Source organism: Eretmochelys imbricata, chromosome 8, assembly GCF_965152235.1.
Source record: "Eretmochelys imbricata isolate rEreImb1 chromosome 8, rEreImb1.hap1, whole genome shotgun sequence".
Taxonomy (NCBI): domain Eukaryota; kingdom Metazoa; phylum Chordata; order Testudines; family Cheloniidae; genus Eretmochelys; species Eretmochelys imbricata.
In genome coordinates, this window is record NC_135579.1 from 84103191 (window position 1) to 84113013 (window position 9823).

Consider the following 9823-nt stretch of genomic DNA (forward strand, 5'->3'; position numbering starts at 1 on the left):
TTGCAACTAAATCTGAATTGCTATTAGAATGTCCTTAAAAATATGTAATATGCATGCTGTTTACATGGAGCCCTGTGTAGTGAATTCTGATTGGCTTTTCCAATGCAAGTGTTTAATTTTTTGTTTCTCTTGTTGGATGGTGTCATTTTTTTCTGAGGGCATGGGACATTTCGTTTTCACTCTCTGATCTGAGGAAGCCTTGTATTTTAAAGATCTTTTCTGAAGCATGGAAGTGTTTTGTTTCTGACTTGAGAATGAAATTTGAAATTTCAGCTCTTTAGTGCGGATTACAAAATATAAGAATGGCAAAGAAGAAAAGGAGTCCATCAGTGAAGGAGAGGAGAAGATAACAAAGAGGAAAATTTCAGAAAGGAAAATTACTGGGAAGAAAATAAATAAATGCACCAAAAATATTACATAAAGCTCATCTCAGTGATGTAGTAACACAGTTCTACAGTACCAAACAGGAAGCTGGCTTCAATTCTCTCATCTGATCGCTGACCCCCTAAGCTATCAGAGGCTGGGAATTCCACAGAGGTAGCACGTCTGTCATGTAGTGGACACTTGGAACACAATGCTATTTTGTTTCTGTAATAGTAGATATGGATATTCAGCCCTTAGGTTTTGTGACATAAGCAAACACCATGGGCTAGATTCACAGAGGGACTTAAGCACCTAACTGCCACTTCAGATGACAAGTTCAACATTGAGGCGCCAGTGCTCAGTTCTCACCTAACCCTGTAGGTGCCTGAATTTCGGCAACTGGGCATGTACACAATCTCCTCAGTTCAGACATCACCCAGCAGCTCAGTGTCTGAATCATGCCTGTGCCCCAGCAGAATTCCCAAATTAGACATTCCCCTACCTATCTTGCCTTTGGAGCCTGATCTGGTAGGTGGGAGGATGGTTAAGTGGTGGTCCCCCCTCTTCCCCCCCCCCCCCCCCCATTAACCCAGTGGTAGAGCACACACCTGCAGTTCTCCCCCTCCCTGATCTGGAGCAGAGATCTGAAGTTGGAGAGTGCCCTAGCGAGTGAGCTGTGGGGTATTCTGAGGTAGGTCTCCCTCAGTCTCCGCTGTTGAAGCTGTCCATACTTGCCTTTAAAGGGTGGGTTACAAGCCATGATTCTCTCCTCAGCATTTCCTACTTCCTAACTTAGGCAGCTCCCTGCGTGGCTTTTGTGAATCCCATTCTAAGGCATCTAACTCTCCCCAAGAGTTAGGGAGTCTGCAAGCCTAATTCCGGGTTATGAGTTCTGCTAGGTGATAGGGCACCTAGGAGTTAGTCATTGCAATGCCTAAATCCCCTTTGTGAATCTAGTCCAGTTGGCTAGGACTGGGAAGAAACTTTCCCTGTAAGCATGTTATTGCATAAGTGAGGTCACTTTTGAGGTTTGCTCCCTTCCTTTGAAGCATATGTCACAAATCACTGTTGGGAATAGGCTACTGCTCTGATCCAGTATGGGAATTCTTGAGTTCCTAACCAAATACAGTAGTTACATTTCTGTGAAGTGCAGTGCCTACAATCACCATCAAAATGTGGACACATGAGTTTAACTCAGTTTTCTGGCCTAATAGTTGTTCTTTTTCATGCAGCCTTCATGTTGAAATCAGTGGGGAGTTTTGCCTGGGTAAAGACTAAAGGATTGGGACCTTAATGACACCTTAAAATGATTTGATTTTTTTTTTTTGCATGTGAAATATAGATGCACACTTTTAAATTTGAACTTTTATTCTGAAACCATTTTCTAACCTAATTGCTACTGTAGCTTTAGTCCGTTTTCTTTATCATTCTTTTCCATAAAATGCATTTTAACTGCAATAATATGTACTGTATGTTTTATGAAAAGTTCTCATGAAAATCTTGGATGCTTTCCATTAGGATCCCTACAGACCCATCCAATTTGAAAATACACTGTTTTATTCTCTCCTTAATTACAATACTTGGAGCAGCTCTCTATTAACTGTTTTGAAGTTCCATAGAATAATGATTCTATCAGAACTATAAAGAGTATGACAGAAAATATTCACAGTAGGAAGCTCACTGTTGCTTAGCTACCTACCTTTTTAATTCGGACTCTCTAGCAATTTGATAATGACTAGCCCTTAAGCTACTAAATGTATTTGTTCATGACACATTGTGCCATTTTATGTGTGCATTTCACCTTTGTGTTACAGCTATTGTTGTAGGAATAAAGAGGGCGTTTATAATGGGGTTATATGTAGTGTAAATCAAAAATCTTAAGTACATCAATTATACAAGCCACTCTTAGTAAAGTTCTTATGTGGGTACTACTCAGGTGAAATTGCTAGATAGAGAAGTAGTCTGAACTAAAAGAATTATGGGCCTGAACCTCCAGATATTTACCACTACTGTGAATAGTCCCACTGAAAGTGATAAAACTACCCTTATTAGTAAGTATTACACCAAGGTTAAATATATGCAGGGTCGGGCTCCGAAACTTTTAAGTGCATGCACGCACACTCGTCTACATAATTTATAATTATATTTAATTAATTGCAAGTGAAGAGATCACAGCATCCTAATATTTTGTCCATCCAGGCTTTTACAAGGAGCAAGAAGTGGTTGGGTTTAGAAGGAGCTTTGCTTGAATAAGGACTGCAAGTTAGGATCCATGTCAGTCAGTGTGCAACTGTGCATAAATGCAAAATACTGGATTTTTAAAGAATTCAGGAGGCAAGATTTATGTGTTGGCAATTACTTTCTAATCAGCCCTCTTACTAATATCTATACAGGGCCAGATTTCTCAGAGAGATCTCTTAATGTGTTTCCACACAATTTGTGTATGCATTTGTGTACTCAAAAAAAGGTACGTTTGCACATAAGTAGTGGTATTACACAAACACATGCCCCCATTATGTGGGTACAAATGGGTATATGAAACTTTTGCTCCTGAAGCAGTCCCTTTGATTTAGTATATTCTTAAGGTCAGAAAGGACCATTACAATATTCTAGCCTGACCAAAGAATTTCACCCAGTAATCCTTGCAGCAAGTTCAGTAGTACTGGTTGAGCTAGAACGTAAATCCAGTTTTGATTTAAAGATTTAAAATTTGGCCCCTAGCTGTGGGGCACTTTTATAATTTGCCCCCTTCTCTCGGTGAACCTATTTGCATTCTGAAAACATCTTCTAAAACCACCTTCCCACTTCACTGAAAAAACAGCAGCGTTTGTGACAGAAAAGAAACAGAAATGCTTAGACCAAAATGTTAGTTACTGTAAAATTCAATTTGGAAAGCTCATGCTCAAATAAACTGGTTAGTCTCTAAGGTGCCACAAGTACTCCTTTTCTTCTTGCGAATACAGACTAACACGGCTGTTACTCTGAAACCTGTAAAATTCAAATAATTATTCTAATCACTGACATCTGAAAATTGTTTTGCTTACCTACACCTCTGAAATTCTTGACGTTCTGTGTTTAAAAAACCAAGCCAACCCTCTTGTCTATAAGCTATGCCCTGTTAGTCTCTGTCTTAGTACTTTCCGTACATATGAAGATTACTTATAAGAATGTTTAGGCAATTTTTAAGCTATCTCATTGTGTGTTTTTACATAGACTGTGAAATATGGCTCCATGTAAATACATCAAGTTGACGAGCATGCTCACTTTCTCTGAATAATAATGTGTTTTGTTTCATGAATAAGCATTAGTGGATAAAGCAGGTGCTTATAACAGAACTTGATTTGACTAACATTTGCCTATATGGATTTTTTTCATTGTTTCTCTTTGAATTTTGTGTGTGTTGTCATGGTGGTGGTGGGTTTTTTTTTTTTTTTTGTGGTTGCCTTTTTAACTTTTAAAACTTTAGTACAAAGAAAATAATTTTAAAGTCAAAGTGATTTAAAACACACACCTGATAATGTTTGGGCAATGGAAATCAAGCAATAGAAGAGGTTTTAAATAAATCATTATTACTGTATTTAAAATGCTAATACATCATCTAAGTACCTGATTACATTAAACCAAAATTTAAATTATTTTAAAAATCATCCCAGTATTGTTTTCTTGCACTCCTCCATCCGTCTGTCTGTATCCATCTGTTGTATCTTGTCTTATATTGGGATTGTAAGCTCCTTGGGGCAAGGACTGTCTTTCTGTTTTTGTTTGTACAGCACCTAGCATAGTGGGATCCTGTGTTAGGATATAGATATTCAGGCCTATCTGTAAAGGCCTATACTCTAGAATTTAGGTGTATTCTTATTACTTAGCTAGTTATAGAGGTATAAAAGAAAGAATCAAAATCACTGTCTGCTGGTGTAAGAGCCTTCTCTTACTGTGACAGTCTGAGGCCCTGTTCTTAGGCTAAGATCTCTGGCTAAGCAGCAGAGGCAGCCATAAGCTGGGAAGCGTATGGTCACATCCTCACATTCCAAACCAGTCACACTGAAATAAGGCAACCTGGGGCTGTTAGAAAGGTGATCTGATCTATCACCTCCAGAGAAAGGGAAGAGCCTAGAGGATGTAAAAGGAAGTTTAGTTCGATAGTTTTCTGTTCAGTAAGAACTCACTTATCAATAGACACAGCTGGGAAACCCTTATGTCTTTATAGCTGTAGTTGTGAAATCCTCGCTTCTGTATTGTTTTGTCATTATAGATCCCACTTTGCTATTGTTTGTCTGTATAATCTCTGTCTGGTTCTGTGATTGTTTCTGTCTGCTGTATAATTAATTTTGCTGGGTGGAAACTAATTAAGGTGGTGGGCTATAATTGGTGAAATAATCATGTTACAGTATGTTAGGATTGGTTTGTTAAATTTCAGGAAAATGATTGGTTAAGGTATAGCTAAGCAGAACTCAAGTTTTACTATATAGTCTGCAGTCAATCAGGAAGTGGGGGTGGGGAAATTGGAATCATGTTTTGCTAAGGGGGGGAATGGGAACAGGGACACAGGTAAAGCTCTGTGGTGTCAGAACTGGCAAGGGGGACACTAAGGAAGGAAACTGGAATCATGCTTGCTGGAAGTTCACCCCAATAAACAGGATCTTAGGGAGGTAAATGTTTTAAAGTAGAGCACTAATTATATTGTTTTAAGCCAGTCATAAACTTTTTTTTGGAATCTTACATACAAGTTTTGAGAGTTTCAGAAAACTGTTTCATCTTCTGTGCTCTCATTTTCTGTGTTCAGTAGTTGTGGGATGTTTGTGACACCATAATTGAAAATGTTGGTACATTTAAATATAATTATGTACTCAGCAGCGTTACTGACAGTTTTAGGTGTGCAACAGAGGCACCTCTTGGACTTGAACATAGCAGTGGTTTAATACTGACATATAGTTTTTAGTCTCTAAATCTGTAATCCTGTTCCTCAGGATATATTTATGTTTAAGATAACTGAGCATGCAGCTTCACTACTCCCTTTCCTTTATGTTGCTTTAGTCTTTGTATCAATAATATATCCAGTACATTTTAAAGTTGTGCTGCATGGCTTTGAACAGATTATTTTGTGTCCTTGAATTCAAATGTAAAAGCATTACTGTACCAGACTCCATTTTCTCTTGGAATTTCATGGGGAAAGCTTCAGTATATGGCATGACAAAACGTAAACCCATACTCCTAGGTCACCTTATAAATATTTATTCATATAAATTCTTTAAAGAAATTAAATTATGTGTTCTGTACAAAATAGAAGAGAGGCTTTTAGTGTCACTGACTGCAAATTGAAGTCATTTGTCTAGAAGGGTCAGGTGCCACTTTGTGGTAAGGATTTGTCTCAGCTCCAAGAAGAGAAAGATTGATAGTACAAAGAGATTGATGAAATGAGCAATGCAATATGCATACGAAGTTGTGGGTTAATTAGGAGAATTTAAACAAGAAAGTTCCTTTGTGTGGAGAAGTGTTTGGGAGCTGTTATTCTCAGAACTGAGGTACATTGGCAGCTTTGCACATTTAGACTTGATTTTCTTGATATATTTACATGGAGATGTGTGGTAGTGAATACCAATGAAGGGGTATCAACAGCAGATACGTTTTATAGTTAACGATAGTTTCTTAGCAAATGTAATGGTGTATATATTTACTTTGTCTTAAATCTTCTGCTTTATTATTATTAATGTAAATTATAATCTGAGTTTCTTGATTCTCTCAGCAGGGCAAATAAATTCAATTACATTTCATGGGCTTGTTTTTCTGGTTTGTGTCCTAGGCCCCCCTGTTTCCATTTGATTGTTTGTTTATGCATAACAAATATTATACTTAACGAGAAATTTTCTCTTGATTTAAAAAAAAAAAAAAAAAAACTATCCAGATCTATCCAGCTTTAGAAAATGGAGGCAGAGAAATCCAAAGGCTTTTGTTGTTGTTGATTGAAAAGCTGTTTTGAAAGAACAGACGCTGCAAACTGCACCTATGGCTTTAAAGTTCCCAGCCACCTGGTGCATTTAGTGGGAAACAGGAAGCTTCCCATAACCAGTTTCATGCAGAAATTGGAACTATGGAATATTTTGTATTTGTAATAAGTTACCTGAGTGTAAGATGACTGTTTTAATTTGACTTCATGCTACAAAAGTAAAACACCTTTGAATGCTCATGGTATAGAAGGAGAATCTGGTGCAAGCTTTAGGTAGAAAATATATATATTCTATGCAAGACAGATGGCTTTTCTAACAACAAGAAGCCAAATCCCTCCTCAGAAAATGAACAGAAACTAAGCAAGAACTTCAGTACAGTATTTGTGCTATTTAGATATGCTCTATTTCTTTAGCAATTCTAGTTTAGCAGCATGTGTTTATTTTTCTTTTAGCAATTCCACCCCTTGCATACACCTAGGATTCTGCATTACTGTATATGGTGTTATATGACTACTGTGTTCAGGAGGTACTGAGTTATGCTTCTCATAAGAATTGCAACTCTGCTGTCTCTGATTTCAGCATGTTTAAATTCTCAGCCAAAATGTTGCATGTACATAGCATGAATTATACAGATCTTAGACAGATTTTGGGCACTCTGGGTCTCTACCTGGCAGAGTTCATTTCCCACCACAGACCATATAAGATCTGAAATTTTCATGGTGCTGAGCAAAGAGCAGAAGGGATACGAATCTTACCATTCGGTTTGTATGAGAAGGGGCCTGGCTGTCCTGGATGTAGTTCACTTGTCTGCAGATAAAAGAATTGTTCAAGGGAGGAGTACTGGCGAGGACCAGACAAGCACAGGGCTTGTCTTGGGCTTCCTGAGGTGCAAATCCTTAGGGAAACTACTGTGTTCAAATCAATCATACTGTGTATTATAGTCAATTAACTATTAATAATTATGTATATATTTAAATAACTATTAATTCATTAAATAACTCAGCACAGAAGGAACATCTGACCATCATTTCTTTGATGATGAAAAACCAAACTCCTCTTTTTTTTTTTAACTTTCACACTTAAGAATGTATATTTTTAATACCCAACAAAGTTTTACCAAATTTTCCCATAAAATTTCACAGTTCACTTGAGCCCAATCATGAGAAATTTCACTCCAAACAAATGTGTGAGGGATTTTTCTTCTGGAAAATTATGTGCACCTGCAAATAGTGTACAACAAAAGTGGTGTTTTACTCATAGCTATAGTGTCACTCCCAGATGCAGGTGAAGTGACAGGCTGTCAGCTCACTTCACCCCAGTTACTTTTAACTTCATTAAAAGGATAGATGTTTGGCGCTGGATATCAGCTTTGTAAAGGATGTGCATTTTGTCAATATTTTGCCCTAGCGCAAAGATTTTTTTCCAGTTGATAAATCCAAAAAGTATTTAGCACGAAGAACTAACAGTGATACCATTTTTATTTTACAGAAACCAAAACAGAAAGACTGGCATCCTCCAGGAGGTTTTATTCTAGGACTCTGGGCATTGATTATCATGGTTTTCTTTAAAACGTATGGAATCAAGCACATGAAATACATCTTCTAGGCTTTCTGAGCAACCAAGATGATTGCACTGACTGCAACATGGGATGAAAATTGGTGTTATCAAAGGTTCTTTATTTGTGTATTATGTCTGTTTGTAGTGACAAATAATGCTGAAACCTCACATCTAGATGCTCTTTTGATGTTGTGTCATCTGTCCTCCTTTCAGTAAAAAGCCTAACTAATGGTTATACTATTAGATAATTTTATACTTTCTCATTTAAACACATTTTAATGCTGTTTATGAGCAATTTTTCATCCTGTGTTTTCAGAGCCAGCAGGAAAACCGAAGATCTCAGCTGAATCTTTAAAATGTTAAGGCTGTTTATGAGTTGTAAAAAGGAAGAATGCTTTCCCTTCCACCTCTAAGTAAATCTTTTTAAAAGTTATCCCATCACTGGAACAAAGGTCTAGACAATATGCAGAACCTTATTTAAGTAAGATGTCATTTTATCAATAAAAACTTAAGTCACTCTATAGACTTCAGGCATGACATATTGAAAACTTGCTCAACAGAAACAAAAATATTGTAGAAAATATTGATTTTTTGTGTGTTAAATACAATCCTTTAGATCAGTACTTTTACCTAGGGCAATTTTGGGTTTAGGATTCTATGAGCCATTAGAATTGAAAACAAAAATATGGCCAAACAATGACCTCATTTAATCTAGTTGAAGAAAAAGCTGCCAAAATGTGTAAAAATACATTATTTAATCTTGTCTATTAGAAATCAGTAAATATCTAATAAGAACAAACCAATAGATATGTCAAAACAGAATTTATAAGACTTAAAACAGTGCAGTTCAGAAACTCTTGAGTACAATAGTACAATTTACAATTATTTTAAATCCCTGATACCAGAGACAATTTTCCTCTATGCAAAGATGATCCAGTGTATTTAATGCATTGGAAACCCTTTCATCCAAATTGCATAGCCTTAAAAAGACAGTGTTGCAAGGTCTATGAATGGTTCTATTAATTAATGGTTAATGTATGCTAAGTGGGTTTTGTTCTTAAATTTTAGCAATATTAAGTGACAGGAGGACCAAATCTGTTCATATACAGGAACAACAAATGCCAGAGAAGAGATTTCTGAAGATGTTTTTCCTGAATACCAAATGGTTCTGCTCTGTATGTCAAATATAAAGATTAGATATACAGGAAGGGAATAGTCTATCTGACATAAATCTCTAAAAATCATTAGGAACTATTTGTATTTGTATTATTAACGTATAGATGCCTGGATCATTTTGTTGGAGGGAATACAGCATTAAAGATTGCCACATTGCATAGAACATGTACATTAGATGTTTTATCTTTGTTATTTTTAGGCTTAATTGTGGCATTTCGTCACAGCCTCGTTTTAGGGATGGTGTTGAGGTGCACTGTCCTACAGGCACAATCCCACCCCCAGCTCTGGTGAGTGCAAGTTTAGTGCTGCTTCTGGAAAGGGTCTGGTGTCTGCCAAGATACTTCTGCTGAAGGAGTGGGGAACCTTTTTTCTATCAGGGGCCATTGATCCACAGAAAAGATCAGTCATGAGCCACATACAAGTAAAAAGCAAGGGTCTGGTCCAAAGCCCATGCTGTTGACTACCCCAGTCTTTGGATCAGACGCTGTGATATGATTCTCGTCATAAATCGGCCCTACCATCCCTGATGCTGTCATGTGGCTCTTCTCTGAATTCCCCCTGGTTTGTCAGTACATTGCTGGGGGCCCAGAGCCGATTGCAGGATCCCCGACGGGGGCTCCTCCCCAGAACTGGAATGAGAGGGGCTGTCCTCTCCATGCTCCGGGGTGGGTGGCCCAGTGGCGTAGCCAGGATGGTACACTTGGGTAGGCCCTGACTTTGGCTCGGTGGGTGGGTGGGCGGGAAGGTGGAGCAGGAGGAATTGGGTCCGTCTTCCCCCTCCC

General features: G+C 37.7%; 1 protein-coding gene across 1 annotated transcript in view; it reads left to right on the forward strand.

The window, feature by feature from the left end:
• PIGK (phosphatidylinositol glycan anchor biosynthesis class K) overlaps positions 1–9208 on the forward strand; it is a 120212-nt gene extending 111004 nt beyond the window's left edge. The window contains exon 11 of the mRNA XM_077824984.1: positions 7797–9208. Within this exon, the coding sequence (XP_077681110.1) occupies positions 7797–7913 (117 nt within the window). The 3' untranslated portion in view covers positions 7914–9208. The remainder of the gene's footprint in view (positions 1–7796) is intronic.
• Positions 9209–9823: the final 615 nt, after the last annotated feature.